Below are 21,132 nucleotides of genomic sequence, written 5' to 3' on the forward strand. Positions count from 1 at the left end.
CCAAATGAGTAAGCCCAACTCAATGGGCTAATGCCAGCATCTAACATATTTAACTTTCAAAATTAGATTGACTACAATGACAGCGTACTGGGTTAGATTCCCAGTCACAGCTGATATCCTGGCTAGTGTTAAGTGCTAGGTTATTTACTTAAATCTTTGATGTTTCTAGCAGTATCAGCCTAGCCTGGGTGCTGAGGAGTAAGCATGACACCTGGCGTGGGCAGGACTGGTAATAAGTTGTTTCAGGTGTGGACTTCTCGTCTACTACCCAGGCCAAACCTTCACTTTTAGAATTTTACATTGTGTGGTGATTGAGAAACATTTTATGAACAGAATAAATGTGACAACAAAATGATAAATGTTGTGTGTGGACACAAAATGGTAATTCAAAAGTATTGCAATTTAGTTCTTACTGAAAAAAGGAATTTTTTAAGTGAAAACTTTTTAACATTAATTTACTACTTAGGAACGGTATACATTATATCAATTAAGTGAGAGAATTGAATAGACTTTTAGATACCTACTTCCAATATTAAAGGTATTATTTCATAGAACCTACTACCAAAACATATTACTTCATAAAACCTATTTCCAAAAGGTATGATTTCATTAGAACTACTTCAAAAAGGTATTATTTCATTAGAACTACTTCAAAAAGGTATGATTTCATTAGAACTACTTCAAAAAGGTATTATTTCGTAGGTCTTTCATCAACTTATTCTATTAACATTAAAACAGAATAGCAGCACTATGCATAATTTTTACTAGGATTTAAACCATTTCTTACTTCTAAAATCTATGACATTAAATTTGCTGAGTGTATTTGAAAACTAAAAATTGTATTCATTACAAAAATCTCTTTTTATGCTTGAACAAAAGTTTTCTTTTATAAACAGTGATAAAGGCCCTTAATTTAATAGACAGTTATTGTACAATATTAATATTCAATTATTGGCCCAGTTAAACAAATGTAAATTACCCACAAGGCAATTCCAAGGCAATAATGGTGATATCACAAAAATATAGTAACAGGTAGTATTAGTGACTATATATAGAAACCCAGAGTGACTATATATTAAAACTCAGTGACTATAAGTAGAAACTCACCGACTGTAAATTGAAACTTGAAGTGACTAAATATAGAAGCACACAGTATCTTTATAAAGAAAGAGCAACTATATTTAGAAACTGAGAATGACTATAGATAGAAACTTGGTAATTATATATAGAAGCACACAAAGACCTTTTATGGAAGCACAAAGTAACTTTCTATAGAAACTCAGAGTTACATTAAGTAGAGACTCAGTGATTATATATAGAAACTCAGAATGACTGTATATAGAAACTCAGTGACTATATATAGAAATTCAGTTATCATATATAGAAGCACAAAGTAACTTTATATAGAAACTAAGAGTGACATTAAGTAGAGACTCAGTGATTTTATATAGAAACCTGGTGACTATATATAGAAATTCAGTTATCATATATAGAAGTACAAAGTGGCTTTATATAGAAATTCTGACTGACTATAAACAGAAACTCAAAGAGATAAACTCACTGCATGAAATGAACAGGATTGAAGCAAAATTAGCATGTATTTTTGTTAAAACCTTTAAGTTTTTAGGTCTGTACCGAGAAATATAAAGTAATTCTGAAACAGAGATATTGTGAGTACTGATGTAGCTCCACATAGGGATTGTAGGCCCGGGCCTGTAAATGATGTTTTCAAAACATATTATATTTGTCTTAGATATGCCAGAAAAAATGTCCCTACATGCTTCCTTAAAAGACAATTTTCAATCAAGAGTATACTCTAGGGCCCCATACCAGTTTGGGACTGCATATATTTTCTTGCCCAGCTATGCCCCTGTTTAGAACATTTAAACCAGTGTGTATTTCTCAGTACATAACTAACAAGAGCTGTCTGTAAGACAGCGCGCTCGACTTTTCTCAGTGCTTGACTCTGAATTAGAGCTTTGCCAGTAAAAAAAAAATCCAAGTTAAAAAGGGATATAATTCTGTCAAAATTCAATCAGAGTTATGGGACTTGTGTCTCCTGGTGAAGACTTTGATAGAAAATAACTATTTTCAGTTTCAAGTGAAAAGCTTTAATAGTAACAGATATATTTGACTTTATCAAAAATTTTAACAAAAAAATCTAAGTTAAAAAGGGGCATAATTTTGTCAAAATTCAAATCAGAGTTATGGGAATTGTGTCTCCTGGTGTAGACTCTGATAGTAAATAACTATTTTGAGTTTCAAGTCAAAAGCTTTGATAGTAACAGAGATATTTGACTTTATCAAAAATTTTAACAAAAAATTCTAAGTTAAAAAGGGGCATAATTCTGTCAAAATTCAATCAGAGTTATGGGGATTGTTTCTTCTGGTGTAGATTTTGATGGTAAATAGGTATTTTAAGTTTCAAGTCAATAGCTTTGACAGTAACAGAGATATTTGACTTTATCAAAAACTTTAACCAAAAATTCAAAGTTAAAAAGGGCATAATTCTGTCAAATTTCAAATCAGAGTTATGGGGATTGTTTCTCCTGGTGTAGACTTTGATAGTAAATAAATATTTTAAGTTTCCAGTCAATAGCTTTGATAGTAACAGAGATATTTGACTTTATCAAAAACTTTAACCAACGCCGAGGCCGACGTGAGTGCAATAGCTCTACTATTTCTTCGAAGTCGAGCTAATAACTGCATTATTTTATTCACATTTACACTAAAACATGGACAGTCAAATAATACCACACAACTGATATGAAATTTAACATACAGATATTGAAAATTTACTAACATCTCTGGCCCTTCTGTAAAAAAAACAGACATTGAAAAGAAATGCCAATTAGTAATTACTGGTCACTATGAGCCTAACAAGAGCTGTCCGTAAGACAGCCAAGCTCGACTATTCGAAATATTGTCACAGAAGCAGGAAATTATTACCCAAAATGTTAAATATCAAGAGTTTTAAGTTCGAAAGGGGACATAATTTGACCAAAATGCATATCAGAGTTATGGGACTTGATGCTATCAACTAGTTTTACAACCCCGAAGAAACATGTTAAGTTTCAATTCAAGATCTGCATTAGTTTTGAGATAGTAACTTGCATGTAAAACTTTAACCAGAATTTTTTAAGTCCAAAAGGGGGCATAATTTGCTCAAAATACATGTTAAGAGTTATGGAACTTGAAACAGAGAGGTTGGTAATTGACCTAGAAAAAGAATAAATAAGTTTCAAAGCTATATCCCTTTTGGTAAAAGCTGTATGTACTGGCACGCAAAACTTTAACCAGGATTTCTAAGTCCAAAAGGGGGCATAATTTGCCCAAAATACATGTCAGAGTTATGGGACTTGATTCTATCAACTAGTTTTATAACCCCAAAGACACATGTGAAGTTTCAATTTAATATCTGTAGTAGTTTTGGAGATAGTAACTTGCATGTAAAACTTTAACCAGGATTTTCTAAGTCCAAAAGGGGGCATAATTTGCCCAAAATACATGTCAGAGTTATGGGACTTGACCCAGTGAGGTAGGTAATTGATCTATAAAAAGAAAAAATAAGTTTCAAATCTATATGCCTTTTAGTAACAGCTGTATGTACTTGCACGCAAAACTTTAACCAGAATTTTCTAAGTCCAAAAGGGGGCATAATTTGGCCAAAATACATGTCAGAGTTATGGGACTTGATTCTATCAACTAGTTTTATAACCCCAAAGACACATGTGAAGTTTCAATTTAATATCTGTAGTAGTTTTGGAGATAGTAACTTGCATGTAAAACTTTAACCAGGATTTTCTAAGTCCAAAAGGGGGCATAATTTGCCCAAAATACATGTCAGAGTTATGGGACTTGACCCAGTGAGGTAGGTAATTGATCTAGAAAAAGAAAAAATAAGTTTCAAATCTATATGCCTTTTAGTAACAGCTGTATGTACTTGCACGCAAAACTTTAACCAGAATTTTCTAAGTCCAAAAGGGGGCATAATTTGGCCAAAATACATGTCAGAGTTATGGGACTTGACCAAGTGAGGTAGGTAATTGATCTAGAAAAAGAAAAAAGAAGTTTTAAAACTATATGCCTTTTAGTAATAGCTGTATGTACTTGCACGCAAAACTTTAACCAGAATTTTCTAAGTCCAAAAGGGGGCATAATTTGCTCAAAATACACGTTAGAGTTATGGAACTTGACCCAGTGAGGTTGGTAATTGACCTAGAAAAAGAATAAATAAGTTTCAAAGCTATATGCCTTTACATGATAGCTGTATGTACTTGCATGCAAAAACTTAACCAAGGTGTGACGCCGACGCCGACGCCAGGGTGAGTAGAATAGCTAGACTATTCTTCGAATAGTCGAGCTAAAAATGCATTTATATATGAACTAAGTATATAAACATGATAAAAACACCCTATGGTTATTGAATTTGATATTCTTAAACAATAACTCCTACCAACAACAGCTAATTAGATATGCTACTACGGTGTATGGTAAATATCAATGTGACCTTCAAAACTTGACAGTTACTGGCTTATTTTGAAATTTGATGATGACACCCTCCACTTATGAATCTGCTCACAAGTTGAAAAAGAATTTATTTATTTATTTGGGTTTTACGGTGCACCAACACAGTATAGGTTATATGGCGCCAAACAGGAAAAATTTTATATTTACATGCATGAACACTAGAAAAAAATGTTAACTATATGTCAGTCATTCAAAAGAACTGACTTAATTCTTAAAATGCCAAATTAACATAGATCTACCTCCACCATGACTTTTTAATCTTCAATGGTTTTATATTTGGCACTAAAAATTTCGAAAACAATTTTTCATAAGATTTTGAATCAAAAGCCAAATCATCTTGTATAAAATGATCCAACTTGTGAAATCTCTGCTCAAACTTACCTATTTTGGCTGAGAATGCAAAAAAAATATCAGCCATGTTTAAATTTTACTGTTACCTACCTTACTGAAACATACATATGAATACTTTCTAAAACATGGTGTTCATCAAAGTATAAATATTCTGGTTAATCCAATAAAAAAAAGTTTTTATTAATAAATATTGGAATAATCATTAAATTAATTGTGACAAACCATATAGCCAGTCATTTTCTTCATAATGACGTTCATTGGGTGTCTAAGTCATATTTCATAATTCACACTTAGCCTACAAAACATTTTCCTTAATTAACAGCATCAAAATTCGCATAAATCTCTAAAATCTCTAACATGATTATACATTTACATCTATAACAAAAACAGTACTAAACTCAGTCCTAACACTTCTTTTTTCAACAGTATTTTATACAAAACTATTTACACTCGGACATTCAATACATACTAACATCTTGCCCTTGCAAAAAAAGTCAGACATGGTTCAAAGGTTCTAAAACTTAAGTTTGGAGACCAGTCTCAAAATGCAGCTCAGTCATTGGTCAATTTCAAATTTCAGCTCAGAAACAACCAATAAGATGCTGGAGTTTGAGACTGGTTCCAAAATTCTAGTTTTATAGCCTTGAACCCAAACAGAACCAGTACAATTTGGTTTACATTCAAATCTATGTACAGAAATTCATTTGTTTAAGCATAAATAAAGTAGAGCAATAAATTCTTTTACAAATTTTCCAACAATTTACTTCCAATGCTAAAGTACTAAAAGTAATATAAGCTTGCAGAAAAAAACAGTCTTACCCTATAGCAGCCAGAAATAGCACAGTACATATGAAAGAAGTGAGTTTAAAAAACATGCAGACATTTTAATCTCAACTTACGCAAAGACTTGCATAAATATCACAAAGCCATATATATATCACTGAAACTTTTTGACATGCCATATATTAAAATTAAACTTTTGTGAAAGTTTACATTAACAAAACCTGAAGCTGCCAAAGTATTTTCCAAATCATCAAAACTACACTGCAGTAAAAATGTATTCAAACAATAGAAATTTGAGAGATTTTTTCATTTGACTGGCAAGACACAAAATTATAATAAAGTCAAGATTATAACCCTTATTATGATGGATACAACTGATTTTGCCTTTGCAGTCAGTGTTGATCATAGTCAGCCTGCACAATCATGCAGTATCTTACAGGTAATGGTACGGTCCAAACTGAAAGATAGACAAGTTCATTATAGAAATTTAGCAGGATAAGGGTTAACAATCTGTTAAATTATGAACACCAGTTTTAACTTATCTAACAACCTTTACATTTTACTCTCTTTAAGCAAAACACAAAGTATGTTATTCAAATGTTTACAGAAAAACATATGTCTGTAAAAATAAACAACAATAAGGAAATACAGGATATGTACTATAGCACTATAACTGAAATCTCTTACTATATATATTTTTTTTCAGAAACTGGGACTTGTTTATAATATAAATGAAACATAACCTCCATAACAATATCTTAACAAACCAACAAAGATATTTTCTGAGTATATTCAGACATATTACATGCATAAATACGACAATCACTTTAAAACATCATGATTGTACATCTACATTACAATTACTTTCAAGTATCATGTACATAAACATTACAATCATTCAGTTGCAATAACTTCAGAATCAGTACTGATTCAGTCTCTTCAAATACATGTACTATCATTATGATCCTCAATACCCTGTAAGTCATTATGAACTCAATATTACATGATCATTGATCACTTCAATTTTCATGTACATGATCATTACAATCACTTCAAGTATCAAGTATATGGCTGTTACAATTGTGTACATAATCATGTGCACAACCATGACAGTATCATGTACATGATCATCAAAAAAGTACCCTAACATGATCTTAATAATAACTGCAGTATCATCTAACAATACATATAACCACTGGGATATGTTAATTTTGACCATAATTCAACTAAAATTTACTGCAGTGCAGCTTTCTTTGCTAAAACTTTGATCACCTGAATACCTCCTTCCGCTCAAACACAATATCCAGTCTGAGCTAAACCTCTGTAATTATATAACATTTTTTTTTAACACAGACTGTGTAAAAACAAATAGCTCAGTTGGAAAGCAATATCCATACCTGGTCATAAACTGCGTGGTTCTTTACGTTAATAACAGACTCACAAAATGAAAAATACCGCTACAAGCAACAAACTTAAAATCAACAAACATAACTAGGATATATAACCCTGAAACAATTGGTCCTGTTTGTGTAAACTAGTGTAAATTCCCTAACTGAATATAACTTATCAGTACATCAATATACCATATATTCCCAAATTAATGCCCCCATGGTAGTTACATTTTGCAAAATGAGAGTTTCTTGTATTCAGACCCCCTGAAAAACTTACTAAGGTAGGGTTAATTGACGCTCCTTAACGATAGCAATACCATACTGCTGGTGTTCATTTATGACCTAACTTAATTTTTTAAAAAAATGAAATCTTCTGAAAATATTCAAGGGAATGGGGATAACCATTATGGGGATGGTGTTAATTAGAGAATATACAGTACATATAAATTAAATTCTTTTTAATCGTTTGCTAACATGGTTAGCTATAAGTACAAAATCTATCTATATGTATATACCGGGTACTATATATGTACCTTGTGCCTGAATTTTTTAGGTTCATATAAATAAAGAAGGCATTATTTACCTTCTGGCACTTATCACATAAATTACATGTATATCTGAGTAACAGTAATATATACATTCTATATGTTTACAAGGTATCTGATTACACATGAACCTTAGAATTACTTCATTATTTTGATTTTTTGGTTTGAATGGTGGTCATTCTACATGTTACTATTAAATCACAACTACTGTATATTAATGTATATACTGGACACTAGGTGTCAACACAATCTATGAAGTCACTATATATTTTATATTGAACAGAGCTGTCTCCATAGGATGACACATGCCCCCGATGGCACTTTGAATGAATAGTTATGGCTGATGTTAGAGTTTAGGACCTTTGAGCTACGGACCTGGGTCTTGCGCATGACAGGTCGTCTTACTGTGCCACACATTCCTGCGTAGTTATTTTAAAATCCATGCATGAATGACAAAGATATGGACCAGACATGCCCATCATTGCACTATCATGAAGTATGACCTTTAACGTCTAAGTGTGACGTTGACTTTTGAGCTACGGACCTGGGTCTTGCGCGCGACATGTCGTCTTACCGTGGTACACATTCATGCCCAATAATTTTAAAATCCATGCATGAATGACAAAGATATGGACCGGACACGCCCATCAATGCACTATCATGAAATATGACCTTTAATGTCTAAGTGTGACCTTGACCTTTGAGCTACAGACCTGGGTCTTGCGCGCGACATGTCGTCTTACTGTGCCACACATTTATGCGTAGTTACTTGAAAATCCATCCATGGATGACAATGATATGGACCAGACACGCCCATCAATGCACTATCATGAAAATTGACCTTTAACGTCTAAGTGTGACCTTGACCTTTGAGCTACGGACCTAGGTCTTGCGCGCGACACGTCGTCTTACTGTGGTACACATTCATGCCAAGTTATTTGAAAATCCATCCATGGATGACAAAGATATGGACCGGACACGAAAATTGCGGACAGACCGACAGACGGTTCAAAAACTATATGCCTCCCTTCGGGGGCATAAAAACACGAGTGAGTGAATTTGATTTTATGGCAAATCAACACAAAACTGTAATGTACCACTAGGAAGAAGTTAAACTGGAAATGTAAAACGAAAATAAAAGACATGTCACTCTTTCAGAAATATGTTTCTTATTTATGATAAAGCCATTTAAAAAAAAAAAAAGTATTCCAATTTGCAACGGTGGTCAGTTAAACCAACTAAGTTCCGGATTCTACATCAGTACTGACTAGTTCTCCACCGAGTAGCTTACAACTTCTCCACATGACTCTACTGTGGAGGGCAAATGATTTCAGCCACAATGTCTTCTGTCAACTGGTCAGAGAGAACATTTTTTGTGCCTTGGGATCTGCTTTCTGGATAACATGCACATATCAAGGATAGTAGTCTTCTGACTCAGATTTCCAAATTACAAATGGTCAGACAATGAAATTTTAGGGACATAATGAAAGTTTTACAAAAAACAAGGACACATCTATTACAGCTCCTCCAATATTGAGGCAAAAAACAAAACTGCTATAAGAAACAGAGATCCTTTAAACCTATTAACAAGCAAAATAAAAAAGCATAAAAATCGTTGCTAAATACAGTACCGGTAAATAATTCTCTAAATATAAATAATATGTAAACAAAACAAAGCTGTGTTAGTAGAATTCTGAGTCGGAACTTTGAAGACTTTGGTCTTTTGAGCTGCTCTCAGTCGGAGTTTCAAGTGTCCTCGTCCCCCCTGAAATGAATGAAAAACATTATAAATGCAAATGAAACATTCACTGTTTTTCTTTGAGATATCCATTTACTAAGTATGTTTCTGTTGCTATTGCTCCTCTTACTGAGGTACAAAATATAATATCCCTCTACATGATACTGAAACGACCAACACCACTGAGGATATTTGTTTGTTTCAGTGTAATATCGAAGTATATTTCACTGAGTGAACACTTCAGCGCAATATTTTCACTAGTGGCGCACCCGTAAGTGGTTATAACGATGGAATGTATATCTTTATGATCATGTAAATATTTATCTTCACTGACATATATCAAATGCAAGGAATTTACGATGATTTATATCTCACATTCTTTCGCTTCTAAGTGTAGTTCCGTACCAGTGATAAATTAAAATGATATTTTCACTGTTTCAAATAGTGAAAATATCAATTTAATTTCACTGATAATTTTCAGTATTTCACTGAGAAGCATAAAATAAAAAAGAGAATATTAACACTAATATTATAGTTAATTGATGTTTCAGTACCCTATGCCTTTTTTAATCCCTATACTTGACATCTGAACATAATACAAACATTTTACACAGATATTTATCTTCACAGCTGAACCTGCCTTATCGGCCACCTGTATTAAGCAGCCACTTGCCTGAATCAGTCACTGAGCTAATTTGCCATATTGACCTCGTTTAAATTTTAACTTGCCTTAAACAACCACCTGCTTTAAGCAGTCTGTGTCACACCAATGACTGGCTGCCTAATATAGGTTTAATACTTAACAATCTTTTTTTTTTCAAATTTAAGATTTTATGCACAGCCCTTTTTTTTTAGGAGTATGTTTTAATCACCACAAGAAAACATATGGCATTGCAATGAAACAACAGTTGACAACATTACTATTATCTAAGCATATGTAAAATCAAAAGATGCAACAATTTCATACGTCCACTATACACACGATCAGAGAAAAACCTGTAGAAACAATACATTCAAAGAAAAAGCAATATAACTATAACTGGGGTTTGGGGTGATAATTTCACTTACTCACCAAATCCTGAAGTATTCTCGTTTCTAGATCGAATGAAGGTACTTGACATGGATGGTGCAAAAGACATATGAGCTAATATAATGGCTAGACAGTCGGCTACACGATCATTCGGAGCACAACAGAGAGCCGGAGAGTAGCCTAGAGAAGAAAATAAACAAGAGATGATGAAATATATAAATATATACAGAAATAACAAGACGTACAGCAAATACTGTGAAATCAGTTAATTTCGTGGTTTGGCTGGATTTTTTAAACTTTACCCTGCTAAATTTCTAATATGGACTGGTCTATCACTCAATTTTGGCAGTACCATTTATCATTTGAAGGGGGGTTCACTGAAAATTTACTGACTGAAGGGTGTACAGTGAATGACCATGATCAGGATGGATCCTGTTTGCTCTGGCCATGAAGGAGAAATTACTACACTGCTACCAGGCTATAGATTAAATATAAAATAAGTGAAACTTTTCTACCAGTTTGCAGGGATTTAATTTTGTAACAATGAAATCCCTGGATATTAGTTTCCCACAAATATTCATCATTTCACAGAATGCACAACAGCACTAAAACACAGCAAGTTGAATAGCAAAGTGAATGAAATTTCATACAGGCATGCTGCATGGAAAAAGAAATTTATAAATTTACAGAATATAAAACATGCAAAGATCAGTAAGATAAGAGCTGCCTGTAAGACAACCAGTGCTTGCCTATTCGAATTATTGTCTCAGAAGCAGATGTTAAAAAAAATATCTATAGAATTTCAATTTTGGAGGTAGTAACTTGCATGCAAAACTTCAACCAGAAGTTTTAAGTTCATAATTATAATAAAATTATCACCTATGCAGAATACCTAATACCAACTTACCTATCTGCAGTACAGAGAGTTGGAGAGTGGCTCCTACCATGAGCCACTGGTGTTAAACCTACAATATATATTTCTAAAAAACTTACATTTGATATCTACAGTATCATGAACTTACCTTTATTATCAAGAGCTGACAGATTTGCCCCTTTAGCAATAAAGTCTTGAACTACTAGGGTTATACCTACAATAAATATCAATATTGAACTTACCTTTATTATCTACAGTAGTAAGACTGGCTCCTTTAGCAATTAAATCTTGAACTACTGGTGTTAAACCTTGTTTAGCTGCTATATGAAGGGCACTGAAATAATATATATGATTCTTACAATGTATTATCACAAATTGATAACAACCTGAAAAGATTAGAAAAATATGTAGTATAGGCTAATGTAAAATGAATTTTAAAAACAGATGTGTAACCATTTAAACTAACTTCAGAGAGGCAAAACCAAGGGGTCTACAGATAAAAGTTTTGTGCAAATCCATCAAGTCACAGTTAATCGATATCAACAATGATACAAGAGGGCCATGATGGCCCTATATCGCTCACCTGAGTAGAGTTGCTTGCTTGAACAAATTTCTTAGCTAAAGCTTTAAGATCTAGGCCTTCTGGTTTATTTTTAGCAAATTTATGAAGATTTCCCTATGCACAATCAAGTAACCCTAAGGCTAGGTCAATTTGACCCTGGGGGGGGGGGGGTCAAGATTTGAACAAATTTTGTAGAGGTCCACTAGGCAATGCAACATGTCAAATATCTAAGCTCTAGGCCTTCTGGTTTGTTTTTTTTTTAGAAAATTTTGAAGATTTTTCTATGTACAATCAAGTAACCCCATGGGGCGGAGCCAATCTGACCCTGGGGGTCATGATTTGAACAAATTTTGTAGAAGTCTACTAGGCAATGCTACATGTCAAATATCTAAGATCTAGGCCTTCTGGTTTATTTTTAGAAATTTTTTGAAGATTTTCATATGTAAAATCAAGTGACTCCTGGGGCAGGGTCAATATTGACCCCGGGGGTCATGATTTGAACAAATATTGTAGAGGTCCACTAGGCAATGCTACATGTCAAATATCTAAGCTCTAGGCCTTCTGGTTTATTTTTAGAAATTTTTTGAAGATTTTCATACATAAAATCAAGTGACCCCTGGGGCGGGGTCAATTTTGACCCGGAGGTCATGATTTGAATAACTTTAGTAGAGGTCCACTAGGCAAAGCTACAAGTCAAATATCTAAGCTCTAGGGCTTCTGCTTTTTGAGGAGAAGATTTTTTAAGATTTTCCTATGTAAAATCAAGTGACTCCTGGGGTGGGGTCAATTTTGACCCCGGGGTCATAATTTGAACAAATCTGGTAGAGGTCCACTAGGCAATGCTTCAAACCAAATATCTAAGCTCTAGGGCTTCTGGTTTTTGAGAAGAAGATTTTTAAAGTTTTTCCTTTCGGTTGCCATGGCAACCAGAGTTCTCCATGGAATTCAATTATTTGAACAATTTTGAAAGGGGGCCACCCAAGGATCATTCCTGTGAAGTTTGGTGTAATTCTGCCCAGTGGTTTTCAAGAAGACGATTTTTTTTACAAATTGTTGACGCACGACGGACGACGCACATCAAGCGGTCACAATAACATCTAAAAACATCTCAAAGGCCTTACTGAAAAATTAATATCCAATTCTACTTGAACTTAAAAAAAAAACATAAACAAACCCAGACTAAATATATAAGTAATCACTTACTGGTGATATCTATACAGAAATTGTTTACTTACGATTTCATATCCTGATTAGCTTTATTAATTACATTGGAGTCATCTATTTTATCAAGTATCAACAACGCCAGATCCTCATGATCCTGCAATACAATAAAAGAATAAGTAAGATATCATTTTTTGGTCCTGCTTGATTTTCAGTAGCACATCTACATGGTGCAGTTCATAGTGCAAATTTTCAAGTTTTTCAGGGTGGACGAGGAAGCACCATCCTTCCGCATGCCAACTGGATGGCCTCCTCACATGATGGTCAAAGTAGGGCTTGAACCCATCAAGATAAGGGATAAGTGATTGAAATCAGCAACACGTTGCACTCAGCCACAGGTTCCCTTTTTTTCTTTTGTTTCAACATCTGATCAAGAAGACTGGTAAAGCTTGAACTACTCATATCCAGCAGTGTTTTGGTCTGTTGTTCTTACAACCAGATCCCTCCCATGAAGAGGCCTTCTGAGGGGCAATCTCAATTTTTCTATATTATTCTGTATTTCCATTAAAACTGGGGCTGGGGTGATTTGGAGGGGGGTGGAGGAGGTGGATATATTCAAAGACAGTAGGAATGGGCACCAAAACAGCTTCAGCTGCACAAAAATAACTGTGAAATTTGTTATTTCATGGCCATAAAATTTTGTGTTTTCTGGTCAATAAGGCTATTTCAAGCGTATGTAAGCTCATGCACTTCAACTTTTGAAAATGACAGAGAACTTTATTTGTTTGTTGGAATTTCAATTTGTTTACTTACCTAACAGTGAAATCCACTGAAATTCATCTCTTGCAAATGTTCATGATTTCAAAGAATGTAAAAATAATTGAATAAAGCAGGACTGTGTCAGTTAACACTTGATTTACAATTTTATTCTAACAGGAAACAGAACTGTATAAAGTTCTGATGAACAATGCAACCTTTTTCACTGAAGGAAATCTGACTCACTGCGCAACACTTCAAGCTAGCACTCAAGTCTAAGATTAAAGAATTCATTTCGAAATTCACTGGCTACACTTTTATTGCGTGGGTACATAGTAAAAGCAATGTACATTTGAGCCGTGCCATGGGAAAACCAACATAGTGGGTTTGCGACCAGTATGGATCCAGACCAGCCTGCGCATCCGCGCAGTCTGGTCAGGATCCATGCTGTTCGCTTTTAAAGCCTATTGGAATTGGAGAAACTGTTAGCGAACAGCATGGATCCTGACCAGACTGCGCGGATGCGCAGGCTGGTCTGGATCCATGCTGGTCGCAAACCCACTATGTTGGTTTTCCCATGGCACGGCTCATTTAGTACTACCATTAACATTGTATAATTAGTACTTACATTCATACATGCATAGTGCAAAGCTGTATTCTGTGACTCATCAGCAATACTCAAATCTGCTTTATTCTGTACCAATAATTCTGTAATGTTAACAAATGCATGGGTAATATTCCCAACTTCTGATAGAAAATACATTAAAAATTTTCTTAAATAAGCACACAATAGAAATTTAACTTTCCTAAATATAATTTGAGTGTTAGCAAAAGTTTACAACAATTTTATATTTAAGCAGTAGGCATTCCCCCCTTTTTAGTTGCATTTTGATTAACACCAACACAATTAAAGTCATATGGCAACTTTTCCAGATTCCCATGGTCATTTGTTTTGTTTTACTTGCTTTTGGGTTTGATGCGGTCTTTAAACAGTACATTTTCTTTTTTTAATTTAATGTCGCACCGACACATGATAGGTCATATGGCGACTTTCCAGCTTTAATGGTGGAGGAAGACCCCAGGTGCCCCTCCGTGCATTATTTCATCACGAGCGGGCACCTGGGTAGAACCACCGACCTTCCGTAAGCCAGCTGGATGGCTTCCTCACATGAAGAATTCAACGCCCCGAGTGAGGCTCAAACCCACATCGATGAGGGGCAAGTGATTTGAAGTCAGTTTCAGTTATGTAAAGTCAGGCAGTTAACTGAACTGGTATTCCCGGATTCTGTACATGTACAAACCTTTTCTCCGCAAGTAACTGCCAACTTCCCCATATGAATCAGAGGTGGAGGATGAATGATTTTAGGCACACTGTCTTCTATCAACTCGTCACAAAAAACATTCGTCCCACCTGTGGATCAAACTCGCAACCCCGTGATCTGTAGACCTACGCTCTCCCTATTGTGCTAAGCAGGCGGGCTTCCGAAAGACCCGTTTCCCCTTCCGGCACTGTTTCAGGCATAGGTGGACATCTGGTTAAAACCACCAACCTAACATAAGCCAACTAGATGGCTTCTTCATATGAATAATTTTATGCCTCATGCCAGGTTCCAACTCACATTGCTGAGCGGCAAGTGATTCCAAATCAGCCACCTTAACAACTCCGGCACTCTTCTTTCTCTACCTCTTTGAGGAAAAACACTTGATTCAGTAATCTTGATTCACTTACCAACAGATGCTAAATGACCTTGAGAAGCTGCTAACATCACTGGGGTTCTACCAAAGTTATCAATTGTATTTACAAGGGCATTATGACTCAATAATAATTGTAAAGATTCTACTTGGTCCCTGTAAGCTGCAGCATGGACTGGGGTCCTGAAAGTATATAAATGCACAAGAGTGCCAGACTGTCACAATATATACATGTCACTGCAAATTACTTTTCATGTTTAAAATACTCTTCTTATTTAACAGACTAGTTGTCATCTTTTCAATTTTGACTAATTCAAGGCTGTATCTCAAGAGTGACAAAGAATAGCTGGTTATCAAACCTGGCCAAGATAATATGCTCATAAACAGTTTGGTGAACACTGGATAAGAACAGCTAAATTATTAACTCTGTCAGTTTTTTGCAACATTTAAGACTTTTTTGGACAATAACTCAAGACTGACAAGCAATCTGGCTTAATTAAACATGTTGTTATCACTTATTAAGAATGTTGATAATATTGATAACCAATATATAGAACTGAATTCAGATTTAAAATTTTTATAATAAAAAAAGAATACCGTGAAATCATTAATATTCATAGGGGACTAATTTTCATGGATTTTGTGGTTGAGTCAATCCATGAAATTTAATCCCAATAAACAAGTTTAATTCCCATTCATTTTATGTTCAAAAGTTGAAATCCATAAAATCATATCCCCAAGAAATTGATGTTTTGACCAAAATCACAAAATCTTATGACCACGAAATTAAATGATTTTACAGTAGCTGTCTCCAAACAATTTCACTGAGGAAGTCCAATTCATCTTTATTTAACTGTACTATTAATGATATATCCATACTAACAGAATTGTAATGAATTCTCAACTGTCTCACAAACAGAAAATTACTGTGAAATCATAAATATTTGCAGTGGATTAATTTTTGTCGAATTCGTGGTTGCATCAATCCATGAAATTTAGGGAAAATACCTCATTTTATCTTAAAAAATTTCCCATTCACGAATTCAAATCCCAACAAAATAACAAATTTTGGCATAAACCAGTAAATTACATCCACATTACATTAAAATATTTCACAGTGACCATCATAAATAGTTTTTGATTTTTACCAAGGAAAAGCTTTTAAGTCACATTATAAACTGTACACATAGGTACTCTGTAGAAACAAAAATTAAAATATGATGCATGAAATATAAATTCTAAATCACCCAACAATTTCATTCAAAAATGTCTATTTTCATACCTGCCCTTAGCGTCCTGCAGATTAACTATAGTATCTCCTAATATATCCAGCAATAACTCTGTACAACTATCATTACCATTGGACCTGCAAAACACATCACATTCAATAACAACTCATTATGTACAATAAGCTAGATGTCGCATTCCAAACTAAATGCAGGACACCTTACTTTTTTGCCATTTGTGGAGGGGAGTGGGGAGGGGGAAGGATATGTTTCTCATCATTTTGACACAATTTCAGTCATGTTGGCAAATTTCCAGCTTAACCAATAGAGGAAAACTCAATGTGCTCCTCTAGGCATTTTTTCAGGCATGGGCTGGTTCCTGGACAGCACCACTGACTGTCCATAAGCCAGCTTGGTAACTTCCTTACATTACAGAAGTATACATTCAAAACACAGCACTTGAAGTCAGTGACCTTAATCAATGGCTATGGAGACAAATAAATTAAAAAAGAGCTGTCACTAATGGTGACAAATGCCCCCGCAGCACCTTGACCTTTGACCTGGTGACCTCAAAGTCAGTAGGGGTGGTGTACTCAATAAGTACTATCAGCATGTAAAGTTTGAAGGTCCTGGGTGCAGTGGTTTGCTTGTAAAGTGCCTTCATGCAAAAAGTTAATGTTGGCCCCTGTGACCTTGACCTTTGACCTGGTGACCCCATAGTCAGTAGGGTTGGTGTACTCAGAAAGTACTATCAGCATGTAAAGTTTGAAGGTCCTGGGTGAAGTGGTTCGCATGAAAAGTGCCTTCATGCAAAAAGTTAACGTTGGCCCCTGTGACCTTGACCTTTGACCTGGAGACCCCAAAGTCAGAAGGGTTGGTGTACTCGTAAAGTACTATCAGCATGTAAAGTTTGAAGGTCCTGAGTGAAGTGGATCGCGAGTAAAGTGCAAAAGATGCAAAAAGTTAATGTTGGCCCCTGTGACCTTGACCTTTGACCTGGTGACCCCAAAGTCAGTAGGAGTGGTGTACTCAATAAGAACTATCAGCATGTGAAGTTTGAAGGTCCTGGGTGCAGTGGTTCGCGAGTAAAATGCCTTCATGCAAAAAGTTAATGTTGGCCCCTGTGACCTTGACCTTTGATCTGGTGACCCCAAAGTCAGTAGGGGTGGTGTACTCAATAAGTACTATCACCAGGTGAAGTTTGAAGGTCCTGGGTGCAGTGGTTCGCGAGTAAAGTGCCTTCATGCAAAAAACTAACGTTGGCCCCTGTGACCTTGACCTTTGACCTGGTGACCCCAAAGTCAGTAGGGGTGGTGTACTCAATAAGTACTATCACCAGGTCAAGTTTGAAGGTCCTTGGTGTAGTGGTTCGCGAGTAAAGTGCCTTCATGCAAAAAGTTAACGTTGGCCCTTGTGACCTTGACCTTTGATCTGGTGACCCCCAAAGTCAGTAGGGGTGGTGTACTCAATAAGTACTATCAGCATGTGAAATCTGAAGGTCCTGGGTGCAGTGGTTCGCGAGTAAAGTGCCTTCATGCAAAAAGTTAACGTTGGCCCCTGTGACCTTGACCTTTGACCCCAAAGTCATTAGGGGTGGTATACTCAATAAGTACTATCAGCATGTAAAGTTTGAAGGTCCTGGGTGCAGTGGTTCGCGAGTAAAGTGCCTTCATGCAAAAAGTTAACATTGTGATTAACGAACGAACGAACTAACGAACGGACGGACAGTTGAAAACTAATATGCCTCCCTTCGGGGGCATAACAAAACAGAGTATTTTAGGACAGATTTGCAATATTATTTTCCATTATCATATAATTATATTTATACTAATAATGTGTATACCAGTATTTGAAGCACTCTACTTGCTAGGTCATTCTACTACAGTTTCTATTTGTGATAGGCCTGCTTTGTGGTGTTTCGCCCTGGCTGCATCTGCTGTGCTCAATGCTTCCAGGGGACACTACTCTTACCTTCTCATTTTTGATAGTGTCATACAGATTATCATGGGAGAAAATTAACATACAAAGAACAACGTAGGGGCAAGAAAGAATTTCCTAAACAATACCTACACAGCACAATGTAGAGGTGAAAAAGAGTTTCCTGAGAATTGTCTATGCTCTTCATTCTCCAGCAACAGGTCCACACAGGCTTCATGACCTAAAATAGAAAAACACATTGCTCACATATAATCATATATAATCTAATAACTCTCTTCAAAGATATTGTACAATCTGTGCACTCTTCATGAATAAGCATTGGAAAAAAACTGAATATGTTTTGCATGTGATCAGTTAAAAATGCTGGGTTAACACTCTTTTTTTTGTACAGTCATGTAATTCTTTTTTTTTGTTTGTACTGGATTTAGCACTGTTTTTTTCAACGTATTTCAGTTATGTAATGGTAGGCAGTTGACCTTACCAGTGTTCATGGATTCTGTATCAGTACTCTGCAAATAACTGCCAGTGTCCCCACATGATTCAAAGGTGGGGAAGAAAAGACTCCCACCACAATGTCTATCATCAAATCATCACTGAAAACACTTCACCCGAGGATCAAACTCACTAAGCTGATGGGCTTTATGTAATTCTAGTAACCTTAAGATCTCAGAATGGTATAAATGCCAACAAGAATTACCACTATGCATTTATTCTGGTTTTATGTACATCATTACGATAATTACATCAATAATACTCAAATAAGAACCGTTACCTCATTTTCTTTTCACTATTAAAATAATGCATAGAATTAGAATAACAATGGTCTAATACAAGAAAAAAATTAAGAATTACATTACCATTATAACAAGCAAAATGGAGGGGTGTATAGCCTTGTCTGTCATGAAGTTTTTCTAATGGTCCCATCTGAAGAAAACAATTGTAGTATATCATCAGCTGTCTACTATAAGATCTCAAAATGAAATAGAAAATTTCACCAAATGATGATTAAATCCAGAATGTATAATGTCAGTACATTTTTTTCTTCCAAAATTCTTAAGATGTTCTAGCAAGAGACAAGCTCTCAAATCAGAAATTGTAAAGTCCACCAATTTTTGTATCAGGCTTTTGCTCTGCTGAAGTATTTAAAAATTACCATTTAAGTACATTTAACTAAGCAAGTGGTGCATGAAAGTTTTAATACTGTTTAAGTGATTAAATTTCTGATGTTGAAATGATGGCAATTTTTGCGACTTTAAAATATTTGCAAAATTAAAACAACACATAAATTAACACCAAATAAACATTCAAATAGGATAACTGATATTAAAATACATTTGTAGAACGTTTGCAATTTCCACACATTTCCAATTAAATATGTAAACATGGTCTTTATGGTAAAAGATGTAATCAATAGACTTTTTTCTAGACATACTCCACTGCAACAGCACTAATATAGCATATAGTGAAAAAAAAAATTACAAGAGCACCACAGTGCGGAGTAATATACACCCGAAGGTAAGACCTTTGACCCCTAAGTGTGTCCTTGACCTTGAAGCAAGCCATCCGAAACATGCGCTCTGCACATCATCTCGATGTGGTGAACATTTGTGCCAAGTTACTTTAAAATCCTTCAAGCAGTTCAAGAGTTACAGAGCGGACACAAAACAAAGTCATATGACCTTTGACCCCTAAGTGTGATCTTGACCTTGAAGCGAGCCATACAGAACATGCGCTTTACATGTCTTCTCGACATAGTGAACATTTGTGTCAAGTTTCTTCGAAATACTTCAAGGGGTTCAGGAGTTACAGAGCGGACACGAAATTGCTAATGGATGAACGGACAAACACACGGTGTATAATAATGTTGTGTAAACTAAATAACATATACCAGCAACATGGACCCTAGGAGTCCTACATGTCCACACATGGCAGAGAGGTGTAAGGCCGTACGTCCCTTATGGTCCTGTACAGATATATCAGCACCATTATGTAACAAGGCATCTACACATTCCTCATGTCCATTTGCAGCCTGAAAAGTGAACAAATTTAGAACTATTTTTCAAGCCTTGTATTTAAGAAATAAGCACAATTATGTATTCAGCATAATTTAATTTATTTTTGCTGCAAAACATGGGGTCAAAAATATTTGGGTATGAAAACAGTTGAGTACGAAAGTACGTTAAGTGGCCATTTTGTTTCGGATCACGTGACCAATATTATCACGTGACACAACAAAAGGCCTTTCCGTTTCTGGTTGAAATAAAACACAGACATTGCTGCTCCACAAAAAATTATATATCCGGGAATCGTGAACTCAAATAAGATGCCAGGACGTGGAAAAGGTGTTAAAAGAAAGAGAGTGGTGGAATGATCAGTCAGAAATGAGGGACCCCACAAACCAGCCGAGGCAGCTAACGATATTGAGGAAATCGTGCAAATCGGCCACGATGTTGAAGAGGACAAAGACAGCACGAAAGGTGACCAGGCGCCGAAAGATTCGGCACCTTTTATTGTTTTTGAGCGTACACTGAATATTTACAAATCACTGTTTAAAA

At 35.3% G+C, this 21,132-nt stretch overlaps 1 protein-coding gene across 5 annotated transcripts in view; it reads right to left on the reverse strand.

Annotated features, from left to right (window-relative positions):
* Positions 1 to 8,793: 8,793 nt before the first annotated feature.
* Positions 8,794 to 21,132, reverse strand: part of LOC123531822 (serine/threonine-protein phosphatase 6 regulatory ankyrin repeat subunit A-like) — a 45,679-nt gene continuing 33,340 nt past the window's right edge. For 4 of the 5 annotated variants that reach the window (XM_053517545.1, XM_053517543.1, XM_053517544.1 and 1 more), the window contains 10 exons: positions 20,466 to 20,606; positions 19,435 to 19,501; positions 18,710 to 18,797; positions 16,696 to 16,779; positions 15,451 to 15,596; positions 14,350 to 14,429; positions 13,040 to 13,122; positions 11,485 to 11,576; positions 10,411 to 10,548; positions 8,794 to 9,365 (listed from right to left, as the gene is read on the reverse strand). In XM_053517545.1, coding sequence (XP_053373520.1) covers positions 9,283 to 9,365; positions 10,411 to 10,548; positions 11,485 to 11,576; positions 13,040 to 13,122; positions 14,350 to 14,429; positions 15,451 to 15,596; positions 16,696 to 16,779; positions 18,710 to 18,797; positions 19,435 to 19,501; positions 20,466 to 20,606 — 1,002 coding nt within the window. In that variant the 3' untranslated portion in view covers positions 8,794 to 9,282. The remainder of the gene's footprint in view (positions 9,366 to 10,410; positions 10,549 to 11,484; positions 11,577 to 13,039; positions 13,123 to 14,349; positions 14,430 to 15,450; positions 15,597 to 16,695; positions 16,780 to 18,709; positions 18,798 to 19,434; positions 19,502 to 20,465; positions 20,607 to 21,132) is intronic. The other variant, XM_053517547.1, reaches the window with a different exon arrangement.

The sequence above is a fragment of the Mercenaria mercenaria genome, chromosome 11 (genome assembly GCF_021730395.1).
Source record: "Mercenaria mercenaria strain notata chromosome 11, MADL_Memer_1, whole genome shotgun sequence".
Classification (NCBI taxonomy): domain Eukaryota; kingdom Metazoa; phylum Mollusca; class Bivalvia; order Venerida; family Veneridae; genus Mercenaria; species Mercenaria mercenaria.